This window comes from Rana temporaria, chromosome 2 (assembly GCF_905171775.1).
Source record: "Rana temporaria chromosome 2, aRanTem1.1, whole genome shotgun sequence".
NCBI lineage: Eukaryota > Metazoa > Chordata > Amphibia > Anura > Ranidae > Rana > Rana temporaria.
The window spans coordinates 437825082-437837744 of NC_053490.1; the positions used below are offsets into that span (position 1 = coordinate 437825082).

Sequence of the window (12663 nt, forward strand, 5' to 3'; positions counted from 1 at the left end):
ATGTCCTGCACTGCACCAGTCAGTACATACACGGGGGGAGGGGCAATGCCTTACGTTCCTCATTCCCATCTGAGGTGGCTTAGGCAGGTATCCACTGTAGTGAACTGGTGCCTCCTCGCCTAGCGAAAGGAGGATGTGGGCTCCTGCTGACTCTCAGCCTTTCCTCCTGGGCAAGAAAGCCACTGCCATTTTCCCGTAGACTGAAAATTACATGGGTGTTTGTCGCCCTCCCCTGCAGCCCGCGCAAGCTACCAGGGGCCCAGGAGTCGGGGCAGGGCTCCCCCTGGAAAGAACCAATGGCCAGCACCCCCGTCTGAATGGACAGGCAAGGGGGGGCAGGATAATGGCCCCTGAGGTTCTGGGTACACCACTGTAACCAGGGTCCTTCAGCTCTCAGGGGGGCTCTTCCAAACAACATACAAGATAGGGAAACCCCCCGGGAAGTACAAGAATATCCTACTGGACCCAGAGGCTTCCCAAGCTTATGGTCCAGCTCCCAGGGGGAGACCACCAGCCCCAGGCTTCGGGTCATTTTGAAAAAAACAAAACAAATTCGCTGTGTAGGGAAAAACACAATCAAAAACTGAGGATCAAGGGTAAGGGTGGGGACTTAAAACAGCTGTTGATTGATTGTGTTTCCTGTGGGGAGGAGCCTCTCGTCTCTCAGGTGTGCCGTCCTGGAAGATGACTAGAGAAAAAAGACTTAAAAAAAGGCATGAAGGCAAATGCTCAAACCTTTGTGCAATACTCGACACTACACACGTTTTTTTAATGTTGTTGTTTCTGCCAAAGGTTCTGGCATTTCCAGCCGTCTAGTGTGTATGGCCATTATAAGGCAATAAATCATATTTGGTCTGAACAGTATTTGGGTTTAATTCTGTGGCCAGTATATTCAAGTTAAGCACCAATATTACGCACACTTACCTGACTATCCAACTTTTCAGACGTAAAGAAACGCAAAGGATACTTATTTGCCTGCATCATATCCACAAGCATGCTCTCCTCATCGTTAACATAAAATGTATCTTCAGAAGTCATTCTGGGGTCAAACTTATTTTTCCAGACACCTGCACACACACAATTTACTTTTTAAGAGGAAGCGGAAAATTGTGTCCGAATTACAGAATCAGTACTTTGAAACTTTATTAGCACCTACATTTCAGTTAGCTTTAGTAAATATTGTTTTGACCATCCTTAAGGCCATGAATCGTGTCTCCTACATTGCCAAATTTTTCTGCTTTTTTTTTTTATTTTTTTTAAACACATGTATTCAACCCATCTAACAAGGTATTGTGCATGTGAAAGCTGGCTTGGCCGAATATAGTAAACAGTGCAATTTATTGATAGGATGAAGGTATAACTATCAGCATTTATAATATAGTGTATATACAATAGCTCAGGGACATATTAGTGACATAGCAGTAAAATTAATAGCGAATACAGTATTATAAATGCCTTTTACAATGATGTGTTTATTATTTGCAGTGACATAAGAGTTTCTAACTCTAAAGCCCTGTACACACGATCGGATATCTGATGGAATCTAATCCGATGGATTTTTTCATCGGATATCTGATGAAGCTGACTTTCATCAGTCTTGCCTACACATAGGGTTGCCACCTCATCCCTTTAAAACAGAACACATATGAATTACACAGGTTCTGAGGCTAATTAAGGTGGTAATTAGACTAATTTGGTGCCTTACCTGCATTAAATTAGCCTCAGAACCTGTGTAATTCATATGTGTTCTGTTTTAAAGGGATGAGGTGGCAACCCTACCTACACACCATCAGTTAAAAATCCGATCGTGTCCAACGCGGTGACGTAAAACACTACGACGTGCTGAGAAAAATTAAGTTCAATGCTTCTTCCACAGACGATCGTTTTTTTCTATCGGTTTTTTAACCATAAGAAAAATTTAAAACAAGTTCTATTTTTTTTCACCGATGGATAAAAAAACGATGGGGCCCACACACGATCGATTCGTCTTCATCAGACGAACCGATCAGGTGTACAGGGCTTAAATACGTCGGTTGAAATACATATGCGGGAACTCTTGACAGACAGCACATCCAGGTTCTTGGCCTCCACTGCAGCTAAATAACTTGGTCATAAACACACTCCCAGCCTGCTGATAGGATAATGAAACCGCGAAAGCACACTGCTCATGAGTCTACCCATTCTGCGCTACCTCGCACCCGATTCACTTCTTTCCCAGTTTGAATAGTGCTATACACGGGAATACTAGAGGCAGTTATCCAGACAAATTTGTGCATAACCCACATACAATAAAGAAGGCGACGTAGACGGTGTACTGGGGGGGGAAAGAACCAAGCCTCTCTGTATGCTTTTCTTGTAAACGCCTGTCTATATGGATGGCTACTTGCATTGCTTCATTCAATGATTTTGGTTCAGGGTAGTGTACTAAGGAGTCTTTGATGGGGTCCAATAAGCCTAACCTGCATTGGAGCAAACAGGTACTTGCAGTTGGCAGACAGGCAGAGTGGTTCTATGACAGTCCAGGTAAAAAGGCAGGCAGAAATCAGGCAATAGCCCAAAATCGGGTACAAGGTCATATACAGGGAAATCCAACAAGCAGAGCAAGACAGGGGGCTTGATCAGGAATTACACACGTATCACTATCACAAGCATGAGACTGAAGGTTTGACTTGCTTATAACAGGTTTGGTTTCTACCCAGAGACTGACCACATCAATCACCTTGCAGGTGGACAAAGACAGGGAGAATGCCATAGCCAAAACCAGGATGCTGGAATGAGTAGCACGAGCGTTAGAGGCTCCTGACAGCTTTGCAGCTACTGCTGTCGTACCGTACTCGACTAAACCCACTCTCATCCTGTCCACTCACAGCTGACATGAAAAACACAGTGGGGCAGATTCATCAATAGATACGCCGGCGGATCTCCTGATCCGCCGTCGTATCTGTGAGACCCGACGGTCGGATCTGTGAGATCCCACCGTCGGAGCTATGCGACTGATTCATAAGAATCAGTTCCGCATAGATCTCCCTTGGATCCGACTGGTGTAAGTGACTTACACCAGTCGAATCTTAGGCTGTAATCTCCCGCCGGCCGCTAGGTGTCGTCGCGATTTTTTACCCGTCGCATATGCAAATGAGGAAAACCGCCGATTCACGTCCGTACGCCCGCCCGTCGCTCGTTTTCTACGTCGTTTGCGTTCGGGTTTTTCCGGCGGATAGCTACCCCTGCTTCTATGAGGGGTAGCTAATGTTAAGTATGGCCGACGTTCCCGCGCCGATTTTTAAATTTTCTACGTCGTCTGCGTACCGCGATCGGGAATACCGATGGCCGCAAACGACGTACCCGCCGCAAACAATGATGTCGTAGCGACGTCATTTGGAGCATGCGCACTGGGCTTTTTCGCCCGGCGCATGCGCAGTTAAATCGGCGCGGGAACGCGCCTCATTTAAATTGTACAATCCCCCTAGCCGCGGAATTTGCATTCCGCCAGGGGAGTTAGGATCCGACGGTGCAGTTTGCGAGGTAAGTGTTTTATGAATCATGCACTAGCCTCGCTAAATTGCACCGGCGGATCGTAAACCAGGTAGATCTAGCGGATCTAAAGATCCGCAGATCTATATGAATCTGCCCCAGTGTATTTGCAACTACGTTCTAGATGCTGGAAGGAAAATGAATAGTCGCGTATGTGTGGTGTACCCTACATGCCAACCATGTACATCCTGAGCAAGGGGGCAAAGAATTGATACACGGTGGGTTCCAGGGCCATCTTATTGAGCGGCAGGGCTGGACTGGGACAAAAATTTGGCCCTGGACTTCATCCAGACTGGCCCACTTTGACAGGTCTCTCCCACGGCGGCTGGACAACTCCCGCACCCCCCGGCCACCCAAGCCCCCTCTTTCCTTCACTAGCCACTAGCAGTTTTAGTTTATTAGAGTAGAACGGCTGGTACTGGTACTTTTATAGGCAGTACCAATGGGGAAGCTAGACATTATTTCACCCGGGGCAAAGAATCAGTTTGGTGCCCCCCCTTATGGGACAAGATTAGGCAGAAGTGAGAAACTGCCAGGCCATAGCTGTTGAGTCAGCTGTCTGTCCCCTCCCCCATGCTCCTCTGTCGTCCCCCTTGCTCCTCTGGTCCTCCCCCTGCTTCTTTGTTCCCCCGGGTGAGCCCTGCCAGGAGGGAGAGGAGGTGAGCGCTGCGGGAAGGGAGAGGCAGAGGAGCGGAGGGGGGCGGCGGTCCACTGTCACTGAAGCCGGCCCACTGAGCCATCGGCCCACCGGGAAACTCCCTGTAGTCCCAATGGCCAGTCCATCCCTGTTGAGCGGGCACCCCTGGGCACAGACCAGGGGCCCCAGGTGCTCCTGGGGCCCCATCAGGGCCAGTTCTGTCACAACCCTGCAGGATTCAGCAGAGCTGAAAGGACAGGTCGGCAGTGTGTGGTCTGGTCTCTGCACTGTGTGGAGGGCTGGGGCTGCCTGGTTCGGGAGTCGGTCGGGCGGCTGCTTTCATTCTGCTTCTGCCTGCGGGGCAGCAGGGTTGTCACTTGTGTCTCTCTCCTCTCCTTCACTCCTCTCCTCCTCTCCTTCACCCTGGCTGAGAGATCTGAATGTCGGCAGAAGCTCTGCTTCCACAGTCTCCACGGCAGCAGGTTGGGACTCCCCAGTGAAAGTGCTGCCTTTGTATCTACCCGTGCCATTACTGCAGTGTCACTCATTTTATCACAGGAGGATTCAGAGTTAACAGCACAGGACCTCAGTGTGCTGAAGACCCCTGTAACCCGACCAATCCCTGATTCCCAGCTGTGCCCAGCCAGGCGAGCAACTCCTCCCCTAATGTGCACACACAGCATGGTGCTAGATAGGTGTGTAGCTGCAGCATGAAAACTGCAATTGGAGGAGACCAGAGGCTGAAAAATCGGTAAGTCCACTGTACAGACACACCACTCAACATAACAAATGTCCTTCTCTGCTGCTCCGAGCCGGTTCACACTATGCAGTGTGGGAACCGCATGCGAGTTTGAACAGGAATCGCACCGCATTCCTGTTCAAATCACATGCGATTCTTCAACAGTGCAAATTGAGCCATTCATTCTGTATAGCTCAAATCGCACCAAATCTGCACCAAAGTGTTGCAGGACCCTTATTTTTTTGGGCCGCCCCTGAATCATTTCTGCAAATCACACTGCGTTTGGAAACCGATTTCAGGGTGTCGTTACCTTAACATACACACCTGCAGTGGTTCACATGAACGGGGTGTGATTTGTATTTGGTGCTGAATCTGCACAGAATTTGTTGCGAATTCGCAGAGCAAAAAAGTGTAAATCGGCACTTAGGCCCCATACACACGATAGAATCCATCCGCTGAAAAATCCCAGCGAATGGGTTTCAGCGGATAGATCCTATGGTGTGTACACTCCAGCGGATCTTTTTCCGCGGATATTTATCCCCTGGGATGGATTCCAGCAGATAAATATTTGCTGACATGCTAAACAAATCTATCCGCTGGAATCCATCCCAACGGATGGATCCGCTGGTCTGTATAGACTCACCGGATCCATCCGTCCGAAGGGATCCCCCGCATGCGTCGTAATGATTCGACGCATGCGTGGAATTCCTTATATGACAGCGTCGCGCACGTCATAATCGCGGCGACGGCGCGACACGTCATCGCCAGAGGATTTCGGCGCGGATTTCAATGCGATGGTGAGTACACTCCATTGCATGGAAATCCGCTGAAATCCTCGAGAGGATTTATCCGCGGAAACGGTCCGCTGGACCGTATTCGTGGATAAATCCTCTCGTGTGTATGGGGCCTTAGTCTCTTACTGTAAAAAACTGCTTAACATGGATTGCTTTTCAGAGGTATTAGATGGGCGGTGAAGAGGTCATATGTTGGTTCCTCACCACCTGTTTTAACCCCCTAAAACCTGCATCACCCCCACCACAACTATGTGCATTGCACACGGTTGTGGGAAAGTTACAGCAGACAATTTGATTAGGTTGCCTTTGGTGAGCAGTAGTGCCCGCCAAACGCAACTGGCGATATAATTCTTGCCACAGTCACGAATCAAAGCATCGTGGCTCCGTTTTTTTCCCCCCACAAATAGAGCTTTCTTTTGGTGGTATTTGATCACCTGTGCGGTTTTTATTTTTTGCGCTATAAACAAAAATAGAGCGACAATTTTGAAAAAAAATGCAATATTTTAATTTTTTTGCTATAATAAATATCCCCAAAAAAAGATATAAAATTTTTTTTTTCCTCAGTTTAGGCAGACGTGTTTTCTCCTACCTATTTTTGGTAGAAAAAATTAAAATAAAAAATCGCAATAAGCGTTTAACAATTGGTTTGCGCAAAATGTATAGCATTTACAAAATAGGGGATAGTTTTATGGAATTTTTATTAATAATTTTTTTTTCACTACTAATAGCGGCCCATAAAGTGTGAATGAGCAGGTTGTTTGTGCGGTGGGAGCCGTTGGTTACTCTATATGGATGCAGCGGCTTTATGAACACAGGCGCAGGTCCTAATTTGGCAGGTGTGGGTGAGTGGTCCAGAATGCACACTGTTTAGAGCCATACAGCTCCTTCCACATGCATGTCAAATCAGGACCTGCAGCCGTGTTCATAAAGCTACTGAATCCCCACAGTGCCACATAGCCGCCCTCCACACAGCTCCACCCACATAAATAGAAAAAAAAAAAAAACACACACACTGAATCACACTGTACATGCCGTAGTATCCACGTGAATGAGCCCCAAGATCTCATTCACACACAGATACAATGTTATCTTTTAGATTTAGCAGGAACTCATAGTAGTGCTCGGGTTATCTTTATTTGTATAATATACTGTAACAACATAGAGCTAGATTCAGGTAGCTCGGCGCATAGTTTTGCCGGCGTAGCGTATCGAATATACGCTACGCTGACGGCGCGCAGAGAGCCCAGAGCAGTATTCACAAAGCACTCGCCCCGTACGTTGCGGCGGCGTAGCGTAATATGGTCGGTGTAAGCCCGCCTAATTCAAAGTAGGCAGGTAGTGGGCGTGCTTCATTTAAATTAACCGTGACCCCATGTAAATGAGCGGCCGATCGAACGGCGCATGCGCGCGCATGCTCAGAATCACGTTGAATATATGCCCAAACATACGACGCCTCAATGCCTATGACGTGAACGTAACCTACGCACAGCCCCATTCACGTACGACTTACGTAAACGACGTAAAATGTGACGCTTGTTCCAACGTCCATACCTTAACATTATCTGCGCCTCATATAACAGGGATAACTTTACGACGGACGTACGCCTTACATAAATGGCGTAGATTACAGCGACGGGCGCAAGTACGTTCGTGAATCGGCGTATCTAGGTCATTTGCATATTCGACGCATAAATCTACGGAAGCGCCCCTAGCGGCCAGCGTAAATATGTACCCAAGATCCAACGGCGTAGGAGACTTACGTCGGTCGGATGAGGCCAGAATTCAGGCGTATCTAGTATAGGGAATAGGGCGCATAGATACGACGGCGCATCAGTTCCCTTACGCATCTGTAGATACGCCAGCGTAAGGGTTTGGTGAATCTAGCTCATATTGTTTATAGGCTAGAGTTTTGTAGTAGAGTAGGTACGTAAAATGGGGTAGGCTTGTAGGGGCCCCAGTGCATTAATTTGCCCATGGGCCCATGATGCTACTATTAAGATGGCCCTGGGACTTCCGGTTCCGGTGCCGCATGGAGTAGCTGCTCTCCTCTGCAGCTCCCGCAGCACAACCTAATTCTGCCTATAAATCCGGCCCGAGAAGCCATACGAGCCCCCCTCCACCTCTGGGCACATCCACGTACCTCCATGGACCGATTCGTGGAGAAATCTGGCGCCCGCATCCATACGGCCCAGACGGCGCCGCCAGCGGCGGCCCAGCGGCAAATCGAGGCCCCGGCTTTGGCCTATCCCGCTCCGCGGACATCAACATTGCCGGCTGCGATGGAGGTAAGCGGCGACACCTCCTTTCCTCCTCCTCCACACACATCCACACCCCAGGCAGCAGGGGATAACACCACTGAGCATATCGCTCAGGCCGTAGCCGCCTTGTTAACCCCCATGATTGCAGGATCTGTGGAGAAGGCTGTGAACGCCGGGATGGCGCAAATTAAGGCCCAGCTGGGAGAGCATGGCTCCAGGCTAAATGAGCTAGAACACCGCCTATCTAGTGCAGAAGAAGAGCTCTATCAGGCCCAGGCCATAGAACATGCCCAGGACAAGACAAATCAATTCGTTCTACAGAAATTAGACGATTTAGAAAACAGATCCAGGAGGAGTAACCCGATTTCTGCGCTCAGCGCATTCCAGAAGCGCTGGGCCTTCCAGGCCCCTGCACGGTAGAACGGGCTCATCGCATGGGGGCATTCAATTCGGACCGTAAATCACCGCGTCCGATCATCGCCAGTTCCAGATCGATGGCATAAAAGTGCTAGTATTTGCCTACTACTCCATTGAGGTGTCGAAGAAAAGAAAGGCATTTCAACAGGTTTGCACAGAACTCTTCAAGCAACAAATCAAATTCACCTTAGCCTTCCCTGCCGTACTACGCCTCAAGGCCCCTAATGGAGACCAACTGACCTTCCAGGACCCCTCAGAAGCCGAAGCTTTTCTGCGGTCGCGGCATGCACTCCCTAACCCCCAGACGCCTTCTAAGGCCCCGCCACTTAACCGTCCCCTGGACCAAAGACGCCCGAGGAAAGATGGCCCTGGGTGGTTCACCCATTCTACAGCATACATTAGCAGCAGTGGGCACAAGTCTGAGATCCTAGCCCTGGGCGCTGAATGGACTTCTTCCAGTGCGTCCAATAAGAAATACTTAATCAAACCCTAAAAATATAGTCATTCTATAAGATGTATAGAACTGTACAGTCCTAGAGCTCTGTATTGATAGGGATGATACAATAACAATGGTCAGAAATCTAACCCTGTACTGTCTGCAGCACCAAGTTCTGACAACCCTATACTATGGGGGTATTAAACGCTCTAGTTCGCAAAAACAGACAGCATCACATAAAAAAACAAAAAAAAAAAAAACAGAGACAGACAATAGCATACAGATGCTTTTACCTTTGAAATGGATGGCATTGAGAAGTATTAGCACAACTTTTTCCGAGATACTTGAGAGAAAGTCTGTGATCTTTCCCTTTGTTGCATCACTGACCCACTTGTTGATGGATTCCAAATTCTGACTCATGTCTGGGCCCAAATTTACCGGCTTTGATCCGTAAAGTTTTGCAGACTTCACAAGGAATTCTTCTTTCATTTTAAAACCTACAAAAGCGATTATAACTGCAGTCAGTATTACATGCATTACAGAATAAGCAGGTAGACACATGGGAGTTGATTTACTAAAACTGGAAAGTGCAATAATCACAATTTTTCTTTAAATATTACAGTCTATATGTTTTTGGCCAAGTTGTTTAGAGACTCAAAGTATTAAAGCTTGGTCAGCATAATTGTCAGGCAGCTTGTATTTGCAGAAGGGGGTCGGCAATAGCAGCCCCCACACTAGGGGGACAGCAGTGGCAGCACTATATTTCTGACAGGTTTACATAGTAGATAAGGTTGAATAAAGGCAATAGTCCATCCTTTTCAACCTGTGTTGGTGAATGTGTGTCGGTGTCCATAATCGTTTACCATATCCCTTATCCCTGTATATTGTGTTCCCCAAGATGCACGGCCAGGAGTCTTTTAAAAATATCAATACTTCCCGCTGACACCACCAATTGTGGAAGAGTTACACATCCTTATCACTCTGACAGTGAAAAAAAAACCTGCACAGCTTTAGGTTAAACCTCTTCTCCTCCAATCTCTTGTTTGGTCCCCTGTCCTCTTAAACACTCTGATGCCGCGTACACACGATAATTTTTCGACATGAAAAAAACGTTTTTAAAAAATGTAATTTAAAATGATCGTGTGTGGGCTTCACATCATTTTTCGGGTTCTGAAAAACGACAAATTTTTTTTTCAAACATGCTGCATTTTTTAACAACGTTTTAACCACCTAAGACCAGGACCAAAATGCAACGAAAGGACCTTGCCCCTTTTTGCGATTCGGCACTGTGTCGCTTTAACTGGCAATTGCGCGGTTGTGCGACGTGGCTCCCAAACAAAATTGGCGTCCTTTTTTTCCCACAAATATAGCTTTCTTTTGGTGGTATTTGATGACCTATGCGGTTTTTATTTTTTGCGCTATAAACAAAAATAGAGTGTCAATTTTGAAAAAAATTCAATATTTTTTACTTTTTGCTATAATACATATCCCCCAAAAATATATATATAAAAAAATGGTTTTCCTTAGTTTAGGCTGATACGTATTCTTCTACCTATTTTTGGTAAAAAAAATAAAAAAAAATCGCAATAAGCGTTTATCGGTTGGTTTGCGCAAAATTTATAGCGTTTACAAAATAGGGGATAGTTTTATTGCATTTTTATAATTTTTTTTTTTTACTACTAATGGCGCCGATCAGCGATTTTTTTTCGTGACTGCGACATTATGGCGGACACTTCGGACACATTTTTGGGACCATTGTCATTTTCACAGCAAAAAATGCATTTAAAATGCATTGTTTATTGTGAAAATGACAATTGCAGTTTGGGAGTTAACCACAGGGGGCGCTGATGGGGTTATGTGTGACCTCAAGTGTGTTTACAACTCTAGGGGTGTGTGGCTGTAGGTGTGACGTCATCGATTGTGACCCCCTATAAAAAAGGGATCACACAATCGATGACGCCGCCACAGTGAAGAACGGGGAAGCCATGTTTACACGGCTCTCCCCGTTCTTCAGCTCCGGGGACCGATCGCGGGACTCCAGCGGCGATCGGGTCCGCGAGTCCCGCGGTCACGGAGCTTCGGCTGGGCTTAAAGACCCCACGGCTGGGCTTAAAGGACAAAGTACATATACGTTGATGTGCACAGCCATGCCATTCTGCTGACGTATATCGGCGTGAAGGGGTCCTTAAGTGGTTAAACGATGTTGTTTTTCGGGTTGTAAAAAATGATCGTGTGTGGGCTAAAACGATGTTAAAAACCCGCGCATGCTCAGAAGCAAGTTATGAGATGGGAGCGATCGTTCTGGAAAACTACCGTTCATAATGGAGTAAGCACATTCATCACGCTGTAACAGACAGAAAAGCGTGAATCGTCTTTTACTAACACGGAATCAGCTAAAGCAGCCCCAAGGGTGGCATCATTTGCATGGAATTTCCCCTCTATAGTGCTGTCGTACGTGTTGTACGTCACCACGCTTTGCTAGAGCATTTTTTTAAAACTATGGTGTGTGGGCAACGTCGTTTTAATGATGAAGCTGGAAAAACGTCGTTTTTTTTCATGCCGAAAAATGATCGTGTGTACGCGGCATGAGACTGAATAGCTTTTCTCCTATGCTGGCATCACCATTAAGGTATTTGTAAATCTCCATCATATCCCCTCTCAAGCCTCTCTTCTCCAGCAAAAATAAATGTAGTGCTTGTAATTGTTCCTCGTAACTGAGGTCCTCCAATCCCCATTTTAACCACTTCCATACAGGGCACTTACGCACCTTCCTGCCCAAGCCAATTTTCAGCTTTCAGCACTGTTGCACTTTGAATGGCAATTGCGCGGTCATGCTACACTGTACCCAAACAAAATTGACGTCCCTTTTTCCCCACAAATAGAGCTTTCTTTTGGTGGTATTTGATCACCTCTGCGATTTTTTTTTGTTTGCGCAACAACTAAAAAAAGACTGAAAATTTTGAAAAAAAATTAAGTTTTTATTTTTTTCTGTTAATTTTTTTGTAAATAAGTATGTTTTCTCTTTCAATTACGGGCACTGATATGGCGGCACTGATGGACATCGATGAGGTAGTACTGACGGGCACAGATAAGGTGGCACTGATTGGCGGCGCTGGTATGCGGCACACATAGGCGGCACTGATAGGCACACATAGGCGCCACTGGGCACTCATAGGTGGCACTTATGGGTGGCACTGATGGATACTTATGGGTGGCACAGATGGGCACTGATAGGTGGGCACTGGGCATGGATGGGCACTGTGGGGTGGCACTGATGGACACTGTGGGGTGGCACTGATGGACACTGTGGGGCGGCACCTATGTTGCCAGTCAGTGCCCATTTGTGGGCACTGATTGGCATCTTTTTTTTTATGGTTTTTATTTTTTATTTTATTTTTTCTGACTTTTTTTTTGGGGGGGGGGGGGGCTTTTTTTTTACAGTTTGCCCTTCCCTGGTGGTCCAGGGTGGGCTTCCCTGGTGGTCCTGTGATGCGATCCGAGGGGGGGCTGCGCTGATAAACAATCAGCGCGAACTCCCCCTGTCAGGAGAGCCGCCGATCGGCTCTCCTCTACTCGCGTCTGTCAGACGCGAGTGAGGAAGAGCCGTCAACAGCTCTTCCTGTTTACATTGTGATCAGCCGTGGTTGGACACGGCTGATCATGTGGTAAAGAGTCTCTGTGAGAGACTCTTTACCGAGATCGGTGTTGCGGGGTGTCAGACTGACACCCCGCAACAACGATCGCCGCGATGCGCGCCCCCGGGGGCGCGCAGCGGCTCAGAATCCTGAGGACGTCATATGACGTCCAGTCAGGATTCTACAACCACTTTGCCGCCGTCAATATGTCATTGG

At 47.3% G+C, this 12663-nt stretch overlaps 1 protein-coding gene across 1 annotated transcript in view; it reads right to left on the reverse strand.

Moving 5' to 3' along the window:
• SERPINF2 (serpin family F member 2) overlaps positions 1 to 12663 on the reverse strand; it is a 70643-nt gene that overhangs the window by 11034 nt on the left and 46946 nt on the right. Inside the window, exons 5-6 of the mRNA XM_040338376.1 lie at positions 9106 to 9309; positions 925 to 1067 (exon numbers count right to left, since the gene is read on the reverse strand). Coding sequence (XP_040194310.1) covers positions 925 to 1067; positions 9106 to 9309 — 347 coding nt within the window. The remainder of the gene's footprint in view (positions 1 to 924; positions 1068 to 9105; positions 9310 to 12663) is intronic.